At 35.2% G+C, this 15622-nt stretch overlaps 5 protein-coding genes, 1 long non-coding RNA gene and 1 other non-coding gene across 8 annotated transcripts in view; 2 read left to right on the top strand and 5 right to left on the bottom strand.

Moving 5' to 3' along the window:
* The window catches only part of LOC104822528 (asparagine--tRNA ligase, cytoplasmic 2), a 3561-nt gene extending 3060 nt beyond the window's left edge, over window positions 1-501 (bottom strand). The window contains exon 1 of the mRNA XM_010553774.2: window positions 8-501. Within this exon, the coding sequence (XP_010552076.1) occupies window positions 8-226 (219 nt within the window). The 5' untranslated portion in view covers window positions 227-501. The remainder of the gene's footprint in view (window positions 1-7) is intronic.
* Window positions 502-2727: 2226 nt separating this feature from the next.
* Window positions 2728-3753, top strand: LOC104822470. Its single transcript, XR_773209.1, has 3 exons — window positions 2728-2936; window positions 3198-3265; window positions 3384-3753. It is a non-coding gene; the product is annotated as an uncharacterized LOC104822470 (long non-coding RNA).
* Window positions 3754-5160: 1407 nt separating this feature from the next.
* On the top strand, window positions 5161-5644 carry LOC104822469. The gene has a single exon (XM_010553714.1). The coding sequence runs from the start codon at window positions 5274-5276 to the stop codon at window positions 5568-5570; it is 297 nt and encodes a 98-aa protein (XP_010552016.1). The 5' UTR covers window positions 5161-5273; the 3' UTR covers window positions 5571-5644.
* A 2471-nt stretch (window positions 5645-8115) lies between these two features.
* LOC104822468 lies at window positions 8116-9389 on the bottom strand. Of its 2 annotated transcripts, none has more exons than XM_010553712.2 (4): window positions 9202-9389; window positions 8903-9085; window positions 8536-8727; window positions 8116-8404 (listed from the first exon to the last, which is right to left on the bottom strand). In XM_010553712.2, exons 1-4 carry the CDS (start codon window positions 9208-9210, stop codon window positions 8345-8347), a joined length of 444 nt encoding a protein of 147 aa, XP_010552014.1. In that variant the 5' UTR covers window positions 9211-9389; the 3' UTR covers window positions 8116-8344. The 2 variants fall into 2 exon arrangements, with proteins under 2 accessions (XP_010552014.1, XP_010552015.1); XM_010553713.2 differs by having other exon boundaries at window positions 8116-8401.
* Window positions 9390-12559: 3170 nt separating this feature from the next.
* On the bottom strand, window positions 12560-13727 carry LOC104822467 (uncharacterized protein At5g48480-like). The gene is made up of 2 exons (XM_010553711.2): window positions 13335-13727; window positions 12560-13063 (listed from the first exon to the last, which is right to left on the bottom strand). Exons 1-2 carry the CDS (start codon window positions 13598-13600, stop codon window positions 12835-12837), a joined length of 495 nt encoding a protein of 164 aa, XP_010552013.1. The 5' UTR covers window positions 13601-13727; the 3' UTR covers window positions 12560-12834.
* Window positions 13728-13969: 242 nt separating this feature from the next.
* Window positions 13970-14041, bottom strand: TRNAK-UUU. The gene has a single exon. It is a non-coding gene; the product is annotated as a tRNA-Lys (tRNA).
* Window positions 14042-14198: 157 nt separating this feature from the next.
* On the bottom strand, window positions 14199-15605 carry LOC104822466. The gene is made up of 2 exons (XM_010553710.1): window positions 14981-15605; window positions 14199-14740 (listed from the first exon to the last, which is right to left on the bottom strand). The coding sequence occupies exons 1-2, from the start codon at window positions 15449-15451 to the stop codon at window positions 14648-14650; spliced, it is 564 nt and encodes a 187-aa protein (XP_010552012.1). The 5' UTR covers window positions 15452-15605; the 3' UTR covers window positions 14199-14647.
* Window positions 15606-15622: the final 17 nt, after the last annotated feature.

Here is a 15622-nt window from a genome sequence, read left to right as displayed (position 1 = left end):
GGCCCGCCGTTGGCAGCGGAGGCGGTGGAGGAGAGTCTTTCTTCACAGCCCTAGAAGACTTCACCCACCCACCGATCACAACCCTTTCTCCGACCAATCCGGCGCCGCCGTCGCTCCGTTCGAGCAGAGTTTTAAGCTCGACCCGGTTCGAGTATTTGGACAACGGGACTGGATTCGCTGGGCCAACATCATGATGTTTCTGTTCGTCCCTGGTGTGAGGATCCATTTGAGTACTACTGAATTAGGGAGATAGGAAGGAAAAACAGAGGAGAAGATAGGAATCTGTGAAGGTTCCTTGAATTGCAGAGACAATAGCCATGGCGATCATATATATACACACACATATACATGTATGTATAATACGGATTAAAACAAAGAGATTAAGGAAGCTTAGATTGTTGTAAGAGGGGAAAGGATTGTTTTTTCTTGGGGAAGAAACAGAGTCAGAGAGAGAGAGAGAGAGAGGAGGAGGCAAGGTTTGGTATTCTTGAAGGTTGGGGATTCGCGGGAACGCCAACCTAACCAAAAATAAAATATTTATATATTTATAGAAGAAAAAGGAAGCCCAATTCGTACGGCCCAAATTTATGTTCTCGGCCCATGTAATTTTAATTATATTTTTACAATTATTTTGAGCCTTCCCAGTTTTGGATTTTCCGTACGGCCCGTTTTTCGTTCTTGCATTTTTTTAAAAAATTTATTAGCGGGCCCAATTCGATATATTTTGTTGCATTTTAAAAAAAAAATCCAGTGGACCACGGTTTTAATTTTTATTAGTTTGAATATTTGTCATTTTATGGAAAGATAAGTAGATAACAACTCATATATATCCGTGAAGACCAAAGCGTATGGTTCTAAGCAACAACTTTGAAAATAAATATTTCATAAAAAAAAAAACTTTGAAAATAAATAGAAACAAATTTGAATTAGCAGACAAAAAACTTGTATATCACCAACTCCTGAGAAATTTATGAAAAAACTTATCAAATTTCTTTCTGTTCAATGAAGATTCATTTTAAATGATTAAAAATAAAATGATAAATCAATATTCCAATTTTTGAGAAATCAAAAACCAAAAATACTAAAGAAATAAAGAAAACCAGAACAGTTTAAAAAACTAAAAAAGACTGGTAAAGGATATGGTGCAGACACCCAACTCTGTCCCCGAAATCGCTGGAACTGAACCCATTCCCACCTCCACATTCTACATTTTTAAAAATTCAAATTTTGCTTTGAAAAGTATAAGATTTAATCGAAAATATATTTAAAAACTATTCACATTTTATTAAAAATAATTAATTATATTTCAAAATTTTGAGTTTGTTTATATTAGTTTCCATTATATAATTATAGCGGAGACTAAGAGTTTGTATATAACTATTCTTGTAAATATGGTGTGTGTGTGTGTATCTGTATCTATAAATATGCATGTACTGTATGTATGCATGCGTGTAAAAGCACGAGACATGCACGTGACGCCTCTGGCGGGGTCGGACCGGGAGGCATCGACATGGGCAAGTTGCGGACAAAGACAAAGGAAGCCTTCTCAACTTCTGGTGGCTTCCGTAGTTCCGAAAACCGTGAAATTCCCTTTATGCCCCTCCGGAACACCGCTAGACTCGCGAAGTCTCGGGGGTAGTTTCGGCAATCCGGTAAAAACCGATCGAAAGTTCTAGGAATCATCAGAAGGAAAATCTCTGTGTCGAAAAAATGGGGGGACCCCTCTGCTGTTGGAGGGTCGTGCACAGTGTACTCTCTCCTCTCCATAATTGCAGTCTATCTCTTTAGATTCTTCTTATAATCTATTTTTAAAAATAAAAATAAAAAGGAAAAATCTAGATGGATTATATTTATAAATTTGTTGTGCAATATTGATAGACGTGAAAATATGTGCATATTGGTGGAGTTTGTATCGCATGTGGATTTCTTTGAGTCTGTTAGATGAAATTTATTTCTACATAATGTGTATATATATGTATATAATTAATATCTTTCAAGTTGGAGTGTATTATAGAACTTAAACGTCTCCATGGTGAGAGATGATAGAAAGTATACTCATTATTGGAATATATATTTGATATATGTAATGCCAATTTAGATATTCAACGATGATGCGATTTGAAAAATGTATCGAATTTATAGTTTCTGGATAACAATGAGTGGTTGAGATTGTAGCTGTGATGATACAAAATCATGGTACATATACGTACATATATACATGATTGTGTCGTAACGGTGGAGAAACCTATACAGAAAACAACAGATGAATGTGCTTTTAGGGTTTTCTATGTTTTCGTTATTGCCCTCTACTCATTTCTGTGTGTATATAGATAATATAGACATGGGTTCAAAAAGTATTTGATGGAATCCTTCCATAGCGTTCGATATAAATTGCTTTTATATATCGTTAGTTGCAAACGCAGACATTGAAAGAATCATATACATGATGATATCTGAGACACATATACACACACACACATATATATATATATATATATATATAATTGTATATACATATATATATATAGGTAGACTACTAGACCTTTATTCTCATTATTCTAAGAAAACAGAAGAAGAAAGCGTATGGTGTATCCATTAATATCTTTGTAATTGGTTGGTGAGGACTTGTAGTACAAAAGACTAGAAACTTTACGAGAGGGGCCAGAGAAATTTGTAGCGACATGGCTTACGGTCATATAACTTCAGCACATGACACAACTTCACATTCACAAGCTCTTAATACACAGAAACAAAGTACTCTCTTCCTCTATCTTTATCTCTATAGATTCTCCACGTTTAGAGTTTTTTCCCACGTTCAAAGCTCTCGCCCACAGAGAGAGAGAGAGAGAGAGAGAGAGAGAGAGAGAGAGAGATGGCCGCCATTAAAGTCTGCAACTTGCTCTTGCTGCTCTTCACTGTGATTCTTCTAGTTGAAGGTCTTCTCCTAAAAAAACTTGTCTTTTTCTTCTTTTCTTCATCACTAAGCTTTCATCAAATGTTCCATTCTTGAAAATACCTTCCCCCTTTTTCAGCATTGTTGTGATTATGCATCTATACTTCAAACTAAATCCACGCGTGCCTTTTTTGTATTTTGCAAAACGTCTTACTCTGTAGTCTGTATATAGATATGTGTGCGTATATATATATGTATGTGCGTGTGTGTGTGTGTATTATCTCGTATACATCGATCGTTTCAGGATCTGGAAATGAACCTCTAGCTCCGTCCGCACATAGCGTGGCGAGTTCTTCACCGCTGCAACGTCAGGTAACGAAACTGTTTGGGTATCGATTTCAATAAAACTTGGGAGAAGCATATATATATATATATATATAACTCTCATTAAAACGAGAATGAACTAATAATAAAGTAAGCAAATCATCAGGAGAGGATGATGAAGAGTGGATGGAGAAGGAAGATCATGATTGGATCGACGGCGCCTATATGCACATACAATGAATGTAGAGGCTGCAAATACAGATGCAGAGCCGAGCAAGTCCCCGTTGAAGGCAACGATCCCATCAACAGTCCTTACCGTTACAGATGTATTTGTCACAGATGAATACATGCATACATGCATGTATGTGGTCACCCCAGTTTTTTGGCTATATTTTCATGTTGGTATCAATATTATATTGTAGCTAGGGTTTTTGTTTTTTTTTTTCCTCTTCATTTTGTCTCCTTGTGTGGGCTTTTTGTTTCTTTGTTTTAGATTTTCAATGACTTTGCTCTTGTGGGTTTGCGCCGAACAGCCATCTTCTTGTTACTGCCGTTATCGGATCTGGTTGTCGAACCACGTCTTCGAAAATATTAGCACTAAAAAAAAACCGGGATGGAATTTGCGACGAATTTTTCGACAGAATACGACGGTTTTGCGATGAAATAGGTTTTTATCGTAAATTACTGACTGTTTTACGATAGAATTTTTCGTAGAAAAAACGAACAAATAATTTGCAATGGATAATTTTTTTTTATTTTTGTTTTTAAAATCAGAATTTTACAAATTTCACATATATATAATCAAATACACATGCACATACGAATGAATTTTTTTATAAAAATAAAAAAATTGTTGTCATGAAAAATTCTAATTTTATTTCAAATAATTTAACAACTGGTATAAAAGTGAATATATTTTTTTTCAAAACTTAAAATACAAATACCAAAAGAAATCGAAATGAAAACGATGATTGAAATTTATTTAGGGTTTGAAAATGATATAAAGCCCAAAGAAGGCCCATATATTATTCTTAATACATTTTATGGCCCAAATTATTCGACTTATATATACATATCGATTAAAAAAAATCTCCATATCTCATAGGTTACAAAATTTCCCGACTATTTATGATTTAAGTTAGATCATTCACGTCATGAAAACGCCAAACATTTAGTGCATTTATATTTATCATTTTTTCGGTACGCATCTTCATATTTTATACTTTTTATATTGAAGTAATCGATAGAAAAGGAATATTTATTTATTATCAGTTCGCATTTAAATGGAATATGTAGATGGAATCATATCTTTAATGATGGCTACCACAAGGCAGAAGCCTAAAGCTGAAGAAACCAGCATTAATTAACGACTAATTATCAAAAATTAATTTTATCATGCAACAACCAACTTTCGTAACAATTAACAAATAATTTTTTTCAAGCGATCCAGAAGTTTGCCAAAGAAAGCAACATATTTAAATAATGGCAAAGGGCATATCATTTATATAAAAAATGGCAGATATTATTTTATAACATCTAAAAATTATCAATTTATTTAATTGAAATTCTACTTTTTTATGCTAATAGTTGCAATATAAGATGGCTATAAATATCACGGGATCTTATAGAAAATCTCGTGACAGAACGAAATTTACAAGAGTCGTGCTCTTATGATATGGAATATAATTGAAATAAAAACATTAAATTATATAAACCATTTTTTTAAACAGAAATATCAATTTTAAAAACAATTTATCGATTAGAAAAATAAGAAAATGGTTGGAATAAATGATTTTATGACAATTAATATATTTTCTTAAAGTTCTTTTTGCCCTCTCTCTCTCCGTAGTCCATAGGTATTCATCATGCTCATAATCATTGCCTCTTCAATGATTAAAAACTTCTTTGATCCAAACCTTTACACATCATCATCATACACACACACACACACATATGTATATCACTCACTTTCCCATATATATATATATATATAGACACCACACTTGATCACTAATCAAGATATTGAAAAGAAACTCAAGGAAACAAAAAAAAAAAGATGGTTAGAAGAAATGCAGCACCGATTTCATATCTTCCGATGAGCTCGGAATTGCCGGCGAGACGGTGGCGGAGGAGGAGGGCGAAACGCACGGTGAGGTTGGGCAACCGGCGAAGGGGGTTTTGGGTGGGGCCACCGCGGACGGTGGTGCTCCGGTGGAGGATCAACATCGGAAAACCCATGAGGGTTCTCAGAAACCTCCTCCTGGGGATAATCTCCGCCAGAAACGTTCACTTGTCCGAGAATTATTGTTGGTCTTTGCCAATTCTACGTCCTCAGCTGTTCCCTTTTTGTTGATTTTTTTTTGTTTTTGTTATCTTAAATGTAATTACTAATTCCTAATGGTAAAAGTCCTTTCTTTTATATAACCACATCACGGCTGATTGTCAAAAATTCTGTCTTTATATTATGAATTTGATTGCAGTTCCTTAATCGTGTGGTTAGTCAGCTTGCAGGGCATAGTTTCCTAAGATTAATTAGCATGTCAATTGGAGAATAAAAACATCCTCGGTTCCGAACCTTTTTTTTCTCCCTCCGTTTCTTAATAGTTAACGTTATAGACAAAAAATTTTGCACGGGAAGACCTAAGATGTAGAAGATCGTAACATAAGTTATTCGGCAGACTATATATTCAAGAGAAGGTCACAGCGAGATAAACTTTTTTTTTTTAATAATATGTGATTGTCAGGATTCGAACTCCGGGTATGGGCAACACTTTGTGCTTCCACAACCACCAGACCACTAACTTCTGGTCGAGATAAACTGTTTCCCTCTCGACGATGAAGCTTATCCCCATCGTCTCTCTGGCCGGCCTTGATCCCTGTTATTTTGAATTGTTGTTATACACTTGTTCCAACCGTAGGGTGGATCTTGGAAAGATACGAAATATCTCTCTCCAAATCTTTTATAGACAATTTTTAAAAAATAATTTTTTAATTTGTCTTTAATTAAAACTAATGAATTATAGTAAATTTAATAAATATTAATTATATTTAATCTTTAAATAAGAATATATATGATTTTTTTACGGTTTATTAAAAAATGTGAAAAAAAAGTTAAAATGGAGGGTGTAGATCACTATAAAAAGTTATGGCATATTTAGTGACAAGTGATCATGATTTATTCCACTATTTACAACATTAGTTATTTTCTTCAGTTATTTTCTTTAACTGTAATTATTAATTATTCTAAAAGTCTTCGTGGGCTTCATGTGCAATTCAGACCGCTTGAGAATCCAACTCAAGGCCCAAGTCTCGTAATCCGACCACAAGTACATGACTTCCAATCTTCTTGGCTTTCATTCTCTCTATTTATAAATAGACATACACAATATTATATGAGAAAATGTGATAGGTTGAGAACCCTCTGATTCAGGTCGACGGGTCTCTTATAAAATATTGGAAGCAAAATTACAAAAACTCTAACCAAACCAGATTAATTAGTCTTAGAGTTATATCACCGGGCGTATGTTATAATACAAAATTCATGAACACATATATTTAACATCAAGCAACATCATATAATTAACCAACCAAAACGAAACATAACTAAAACGAGACAAATGATTAAAGGGTATAACATATAAAGAAGGTTTTAATTTCATATGAACATGTTTGCCATGATCAAAAGTTTTTTTTTTTTAAAAAAAAACAAGCGACTGATAAATAAAACATGATGATGATCATATATGTACACACGTATATAAGTATCCTAAGATGCGGAAAAAAAAAGCAAAATAAAAATTAAAGTATATAAAATAGTATATAAAATAGGATATCCATGTCTTTACACAAAAAAAAAAGGGATATCCATGTGATTTAAAGGTCTTGCTTTTTTCTTTCTTTTACTTTAAAAACATACATTACAACAAAAACTAAAGAAGATTTCTTAAATCATTCTTTTTTAAGTGCTATTTTTCATGCTTTAAAAAATCTACACTAATTTTCAAGCGTGGGTCGTTCTTTATAAAACATTTGATTGCCATAATTTCCACCACCCTTTCTTTATTTGTACGTGCATGGCCCTACCTTTAATCTTTTCTTCTTCCCCCTTAATTTTTTTTCCACTAGATAAAATGAAAGTAAAGCAAATGCAAAACACAACACACGCGTATATCTATTTTAATTTAAATTATTTCGTTAATTATTGTATCAACTAGAAATCATATACCATCCATATATAATTCCCTTGGGTTCACACACACGCAGAATGTGTATGGTGACTGGTCCACTTTTTTTTTTTTTTTTCTATAACAGTGGGAGTTTGAAACTTAAATTAACTTAAAAAATAAAATAAAACTGTATATTTAGTTTTCATGAAGGAAAATCAGAACATAAAAATAATAATAAGTTTCGAATGAATTATCTAAAGTGCTGTAATAAAACGATCTAACAACGTGAAAGAAACGTTGTACCGTCTGCATACGTGTTAGCGAGGAGATTGTGTTGGAGGAAAGGCCCCACATGCACGTGTGTGTTATTAAGACGATCCACTTGATTAGACGAAACAAATGCTAAATAATCTTTTATACGCGAGCCGATAATTAAATACTTTTTTCACAATATACAATTAGTGATGGGTATTTTGCATTAGGAATTAATACAGGAACAAAACCACCAAGTACCATGTTAGAATCGTTATATTTCGGCTCAATATCTAAATTATTTGAACCCTTATTCTTGTCGTGAACTCGTAATTTTTGAAATGTCAATTTCGTTTTACTCAACATGCGAATATCCAATATCCATCCATTCGTCCAACGTTATTGCCATATGAAATCGATAAACATATATGTTTTTAATGATTGTGAAAGGAAAACAATTAAATTAAGAAGAAGAAAAACAAAAAGCCTCAATAAAAAAGTTTCATTTTTCTTGAATATCATAGGCTCCCTTTCCCCGAGGGTTACACGATTTTCCCTTCAATCCACCACCCTTTTTCTCCGTTTCTTTTTCTCTTCTCTTTCTCGCATAGATACATATACATTCACATACAATTATATATATATATATATATAGCGCATACTTTATGTAAAGATCTCTCTCTTTCTCTCTCGTACAACAGCAGCAGCTTCATGAAACTCGAGTTGGCAAGAAACATCTTGAGAAGCATCCAAACCCACCATTCCCCTGCTAATGAAAGTTTTAAAAAACAAATACATAGCTCATATTAGCATTTTATAACTACAATAACATTACAAAATAAGATTATATCTCCCACTTCTATAAAAAAAAACTACTATAGTAGATATTTAATTATTTACCCTTTTGGATTTAGCTTTTACGAGCTCGGGAGATATTGTATACAAGTCCTCGTCCACAGGCTTCGGCGCCGGTCTCCTCGACGACGGAGTAGGGCAGGTGGCCGGCGCGTCGTACTCACGCGCCGCCTTCAAGCTGCAGTCTTCTTTATTCGTAGCTCTTTTCGCTCGTGGAGGCTCCTGACCCACTTTTGCCTGCCCACATTTTCACTTTATTATCTTTAAGAAAAAAACCCGCTTTACAATTATCTTCAATAATCGCTCTGTTTAACAGCTGAAACTGTTTATTTCGTAATTGCGGTTCATCCCAAGCTATTGGTAACAACATTACGTGTAAGGGCTGAAATACATATGTATATAATATATATACCCGATGTCGAGGGACGACGATCATGGCGGGGGCAAAGAGGTGGTCGCCGTAGAGATCGCCGGCGACGTAGAGATCACGGTCTTGACGCGCAGTTTCGAAGCACTGTGTGAACGGAACGGCGTCGTTCCAGTCCCAGCTCCCGAAAGCCGGCACGTGTCCTCTCCTGCAGTACTCTCCATACTCCTGAAAACCCAACAAAAAAAAAACACACACACACACACACAACAGATGGATTAAGCATGCACGAAACGAAGAAGCAGAAGCAGAAGCAGAAGGAGGAGGAGAAGAGGGTTACGTACGTAGTCCATGGCGATGGTTGTTTCTGATTGGATCAGAGGGTTCTCCGAGAAGGGTTTTCTTTCTCGTTGGCTCTTTGACAAATACTTTTGAGAGTGATAACTGAGAAGACAAAGGAGCTGAGTCAGTATCTCTCTTTAAAGGTCGTCGAGAGAGAGAGAGAGAGAGAGAGAGGATTCAAAGGAGCAGAGTGGGGTAAGCCTCTGGTCTTGCTTTTCTTTTCTCCAGGGGATGCTTTATCAATATTCGACCCTTTTCCTTTTTCAGTTTTTCAGGTTTTTTTTTTAAAATTTAAATCAACTTATTTTCATCCTCCTCGTATTGGTTTCCATCAATGTAGCACCTTAGAGGACCCGAGTAAACGATCCATTTTTTACTTGAATTTAAAATCACGACCATTCGTACGTAATTATATGTTACCGAATGAGCTCAAAAGAAACTGCCACGTGGAATTTCCATTGTTATGGGTCATTTAAGTTCGGTTATAAAAATACTACATAGTTTCAATCTTTTCAAATCCTCAGCTTTGAAAATGGGATAACGCAGAGTTAGGGGGTAGGGAAGAGGGCCCACATGCATCGCGATCGAACTTTGTGCAGCACACTTTGCCACATTACAAAGCAAACCCATTTATTACTATTATCTTCTTTTTTGTAGCATTTACTCCCTTTTTTTCCATTCCTAAAAAAATATATTTTTTTATTTAATTCACTTTTTTTTTCCGCAGAGAAAGAGGGAGGGTGGGGGTTGGGTCAAAACCAGTGAGACAGTTCATAGCGGCATCATTGATTGTAACTCTGCTCAAAATCCAAAAAAAATATATTAAAAATTATATATATTATAGAAAATCGTGCAAATTATATAGTATTTGATAGGATAGAAATAAATGTTTGCTATATGGAATATTATTAATGATTATAGTCTTTTGAATAATTAAATTTATATATTTTATCCGGGTAAAACAATTTTCTAAATACTCATGTGGTTGTTTCTGTGATATCCATATTTTTACTCTAAACAGAGCGTGTGTAGAGATAGGGACATATGTCTGATGGTAGAATTCTATATATATATATGTATTGTTGCTTTGGGCTTTGAGTCACTTCCTTCATCTTGATTATTTTTTTACTATTTACTTTTTCTTTTTTTATGTTTCTATCATTAATCCATTTGGGTTTTGTATTCTTTTAAAGTCTAAATATTATATTATTTTTTCATACAGAAAAAGTTAAATTTTAGATTTGAGACCACGCAAAAAAAAACTATATCCAGAATATGGCAAAAACATTGAACACAATTTTTTTGTTGTTAAATTTAAAATTAATTTCAATTGAATATAATAATGGATAAATATTTCTTAAAAAAATCTATGTGAAAAAACAATGGAACTGAAATAGAATGAAAAACACAAGCCAACGAGGTAAACAGAACAAAGTTTCATTGTTTAAAGATACTGTGAAGTTTGCATCAATTTTATATCGTTTTGTGAAAAAAATAGTTTTGTTTTAAAATTAGCCGTAGAAATATCGATACACCAAAATCTAAGAACAACTATAAATCTACCAAATAGGGTTACACTTAGTGGGAACCTAAGCAGTTAATTACTAATTTATACGAAATTATGATTAATGATAATTATTTGTTAGTAATAGTACAAACAGATAATCTCTTATAATGTGATTAATTTTATCACATCCCAACGGAGGTTATACATATTCCTTTTTTTTTTGTATATTTTTAAATTTATTTGTACAACTTTAAGCGATCAAATGTTTTTTTTTGGAAAAAAAATTTAATAAACAAAGACTATTCACGGAAGAATCATTTAGAGGCGGATGTGCCATAAGCCATAAGGTATCTATTTTTTTTTGTATATTCTTTTAAATTTGCATTATCAAAACATACATTTTTTTTAGTTCTTGTAGTATATATATAAAGTTTCATAACTAAAATACTTTAAAACGAGTTTTAAAAAACGTTAAATTTGCATAAAAAAAAGTCAAATAAACGTAGAATCTTTAATATCATGTCAATGGAAAAAAATTAGTGGATGAATTTAAATTTAAAAATAAGAATAATGACAAACGAAAATGAACGTTCAGAATCTACAGATTCTGGAATCTCAAAACTCGAGCCGAAAAGGCTATATATATAGTATGGACCAAAGCTATATATAACTCCCTTCATCTTCGTAGGTCGTTAAATAACCTTTGCCCATTTATTTTATTTGACTTTTTTTTCTGTAATAATAATAATAATAATAATAATTATTATTATCATTGTCGACGTGGATAAAATCGGGTTACACGTGTCATCGACTTGACACGTTTTTTCTAATTCTGTCAGCAAAATTAAACTCCTGTTAAATGACGCTTGACTTTTAATTTAGCAAAATTTATCAAATTAAAATATTTATTTGTCTAATTGAAAATCGGAGTATTATTTTGATACATTGACTATTTTCTTTGGCTTATATATATATATATAGAAACCAAAGAAAATAAATCAATGTATAAAAATAATATTTTAGTTATCAAAATAATATATATATATATAAAACTCAATGGTCTGATTCTCCGTAACCATTTTTACTGTCATCGACAGACAGCAACGTAAAATACAATTTGATACACCATTATGCTAATCTTTATCCTATATAAGCATGTTTTAGTTCCTACTTTTTTTATTGAATATAAAAAGAGACGATATCATTCGCTACCCATTTACTTGAGCATTAAAAAACGAATTAAAACAAATAATAATATATACAACATATAAATTAAATGTTTTATTAGATATATATATATATATATTGTGAAATTCGAATCAAAACTTCTCATATGTAAATATACATATAAAAATAGATATATATATATATATATATATATGTATATAGCGGATATGGGCCTGAAAACTGGGCCGATAGTAAAAGCAGGAAGAGCTTAAATGATAAACGGAAGTCCAATATTTGAGAAAGCAGAGCCCAATTGCCTTGGACCCTTCTTAATCAATTTGGAAAATAACTTTCAAAATTAAATATATAGAGAATTTAGCTGTATATGTAATGTAGCATTTCTATCAACTAGTACGGATCTACCATTTCCTTTGATAAATTTAGTTAGCAAATAATATATATATGTATATATATATGACCATGAAGCTCAAATTACTATAAAACGCAAACGTTCTTTTCGAACAAACAATTACCTACAAAAATTTCGAGAAATCTCACCGATACGACAAAACTATAGACACTCGACACGCGCCATCCCCCTACTGGCCATTACATGACATGCAAACGTGATTTACCGTTGAATCACCAACCCACTATTGATCGTTATCCTTTAAAAAACCCTCGAATAATTCGTAGGAAGTTAATTTTTAAAAGACGATATTACCCCTCGTTTCACCGAACCACGCAACAAGACAGGCCCAGAATAAAAAAATATACGAAAAGAGTAAACGCATACATACCCGTGCGAAAGTTGTTACGCCAAAATAGACCCATATTACTGAAAATTAGCCTAACATACTCTGCCACCAGATATATATACATACTGGTACCGAAATCAAGCGTAGAAGTTTGTGATAGTTTTTTTACCGGAACCGACGATGATGATCAGATCGGACGGTGGTTAATTGTCCTCGACGGTTTCGGCTTTCTTGGTCGCCGAGCTGATGATCCAGATGAACCCGTACGGGTCCTTCAAATTTGCTTGGACGCCACCGCCGCAGCACGCGCCAGCTTCTCCATTCGCGGACTCTCCGTCCTTCACAGCTCCAGCGGCCACAGCTTTTACAATGGTGGCTTCCACGTCTTCAGTCTCGAGCCAAATCGCTATAGAAACTCCCTCGGTCTTCCCGCTGGTCAACGCCAAGGAGAAGTCAATACTCAGCCCACACCACTTACAAAAGCAACGAAATAATCATGGCGTGTTATTGAAGCAAGTTAACCATCCCTCGCATGTATTTCAAACTTCCAGAAAACTCGTAACAAAGATAAAGCGTAGTTCTATGCTAAGAATCAAATCAGTTCAACCACAAAAGCGAAGAACACCAAGGAGATCTACTCGAAAAAACACAATAACACATACTACAAACAGAACAGTTTAAGACAGAGAGCGTAAGCACTTACACAGCAGTAGAATCACCAGAGGCATCGGAGACGAAGAAGGTAAAGCCAGAGAGCTGAAGCTCAGCCGAGATGATCTGAGTGAACTCCTGGTCAGCCTTGCGCTTAGGGTTCAGAGAACGCCTGATCTCCACAGCACCGAATGCAGACTTGTAGAACTGAACAGCATCGGCTGCTTTGGGAGCCTCAACCGTCAGCAGCGGCTTGAACGCCGTGAACGTCACTGTCTTCTCAGCTGAAGCACCGTTGGCAACCTCCTCTTGCGCCATTGCAGAGACGAACGAAGAAAACGACAGAGCCGGGGAACGAGCTCAAACCCTAGGAGAGAGAAAAACTGAACGAGGTGAGAGAAAAGTACATGAAAATGCAAACGGTGGGTGGAAGGGTCTTTGTGTACATTTATAGAAGCGGAACCGTTTGCAACCTGGCGAGGCTTGAAGCGGGTATAACAGCTTTCGCGTCCGGAAATCACCCCTGCTTTTTGACTTATTTACGAGCCTATGCCCTTGTTGTAGTTTTAGTCCCAGATATCAGCACAAAAAAATTAAAATAATGGACCAACAAAACTGAATTAATGAAGCAGTCTTACAGAAGCATCATAAAGAAATTTAAATTTAAAATAACATTAACGGAAACGACGCCGTCTGTGGGGATCGAACCCACGACCACATGGTTAAAAGCCATGCGCTCTACCGCTGAGCTAAGACGGCTATCAATTACGTTCCATATGATATCTACAAATCAATAATATAGATTTGACACACGATTTCTTCTTTGGATACAACTTCCTAGTGTTGCAAATTTTTGTTGTTTTGTTTCGTCGGTAAAATTCTACAAAATTTAATAATGCCCCCACCAACATATATATAAGCAGAAAGGGGAGCCAAACTCTTCAAGCAAATGCACGCTTAGTGACAAAAAATAGAGAGAGAATGCATAATCAGAGCATCACTCCTCAGTACAGAAGGGGGAAACATAGGAACGTGTATGTAAATACACGTATATATATATATATACACCATGCTTACATGCCAAACAACAACATACAGAACAACAAAACTTTCATCCATTCAACTGTAATCGCTTCGAGGAAATCTGGGCATACCTTTTTGTCATCTTCTCAAACAAATCCAACTCTCTTCTGTCGTAAATTGACTGAAAGATTCTTGGTTCTGCTCCCCATGCCCTCCAAAACGCAGTAAGAAAAAAACGCTGAACCCGATAATATCTGAATCTTGTTCATGCCAAGATTTGATATGATAATGCCAGAGATGATGAAGAGGAATCGGTGATCATATTTTTTCAGATGCAGATATCTATAATAACCTTTCCTCAAACACGGGCTTAGCAAAGCTTCTCCCACGGGATTCTTGATCTAGTTGATAAAGTGGCAACACAGAAGATTGAATCTGCATATGAGAAAAAAATGAATCGTGAAGATTAGATTCAACCAAATCAAACTTGGAAAAAGTTATGCCCAGATTAGACATAAGGATTCCCGATATAGAAGTAAGTGAGATGAAATAAAGCTATGAACTTTTAGCAAAAGGATCATCCCATCTAGGTTTGAAGCTGAGATCACTACCCATTTTGCCACTTATGAGACTAGATTTGAATTTCAAAATTCAAATTCGCATAAATTTCTATACCTTGTTCTCACCCCAGATCTCATCCTCACCCCGAACCGCGACGCAATCCCTCGGGGTCTCGAACATAGACATCGAGTACTGCTTGCGAACAACACCGACGTCGAAGTAAATTACGCCGGAACTCGGCACGTCGACGCGGATCCCTTTCACCGGGAACCACAGGAAGAGCTCTTGCGCCGAGATCCCCGACAAGCCCGAGATCCACCCAAACCCTAACGTTCCCGTCACGTTAGCCTCGTAATGCAGCTCGCTCTCGTACTTGGCATTACATGCCTGGTTCAGATACACCGAGAATTCCCCTGTTTTGCCGTCGACGCTGAATTCCTTCACACCGTTCGGTAAAAGACCCATCGGCAACTCATTCGCCCGAAGGATCTCGTATATCGACTCGTCCCCGGAGATCACGGCCGAGATCGAGATTGCTGCGGCGATAACGAGCTGAAGAACAACGCCTCGAGCAAGACGAAGCATCGCTTTTTGCCGGCGTTTTCCTGGAAAACCCGGAAATCGTTCTCCTCAAATCATGGAACGCTGGCCGCAGATAGGATGATTTCTCACGATTAGGAGATCGAGGTCAGGGTTTAAGCGAAGAAGAAGAGAGTGGTGACAGCTTGAAACCAGCGTGGATCAAATGATTGAGAG

Source organism: Tarenaya hassleriana, unplaced genomic scaffold (genome assembly GCF_000463585.1).
Source record: "Tarenaya hassleriana unplaced genomic scaffold, ASM46358v1 Cleome36, whole genome shotgun sequence".
NCBI classification, from domain to species: domain Eukaryota; kingdom Viridiplantae; phylum Streptophyta; class Magnoliopsida; order Brassicales; family Cleomaceae; genus Tarenaya; species Tarenaya hassleriana.
The sequence above is the reverse complement of the archived record's forward strand: the minus strand, read 5'-3'. Positions and strand labels throughout refer to the sequence as shown.

What these genes read in the sequence shown, in the direction of transcription:
- LOC104822469 (XM_010553714.1), top strand. Translation starts at nt 5,274, where the DNA reads ATGGTTAGAAGAAATGCAGCACCGATTTCATATCTTCCGATGAGCTCG.
- LOC104822468 (XM_010553712.2), bottom strand. An exon ending in TCGTCGTCCCTCGACATCGG is followed by an intron (nt 8,728 to 8,902) that starts GTATATATATTA and finishes AAATGTGGGCAG; the next exon opens with GCAAAAGTGGGTCAGGAGCC. An exon ending in TAAAAGCTAAATCCAAAAGG is followed by an intron (nt 8,405 to 8,535) that starts GTAAATAATTAA and finishes AACTTTCATTAG; the next exon opens with CAGGGGAATGGTGGGTTTGG.
- LOC104822467 (XM_010553711.2), bottom strand. Translation starts at nt 13,600, where the DNA reads ATGGCGCAAGAGGAGGTTGCCAACGGTGCTTCAGCTGAGAAGACAGTG. An exon ending in TCTGGTGATTCTACTGCTGT is followed by an intron (nt 13,064 to 13,334) that starts GTAAGTGCTTAC and finishes GGCGTTGACCAG; the next exon opens with CGGGAAGACCGAGGGAGTTT.
- LOC104822466 (XM_010553710.1), bottom strand. Translation starts at nt 15,451, where the DNA reads ATGCTTCGTCTTGCTCGAGGCGTTGTTCTTCAGCTCGTTATCGCCGCA. An exon ending in AGATCTGGGGTGAGAACAAG is followed by an intron (nt 14,741 to 14,980) that starts GTATAGAAATTT and finishes TCTCATATGCAG; the next exon opens with ATTCAATCTTCTGTGTTGCC.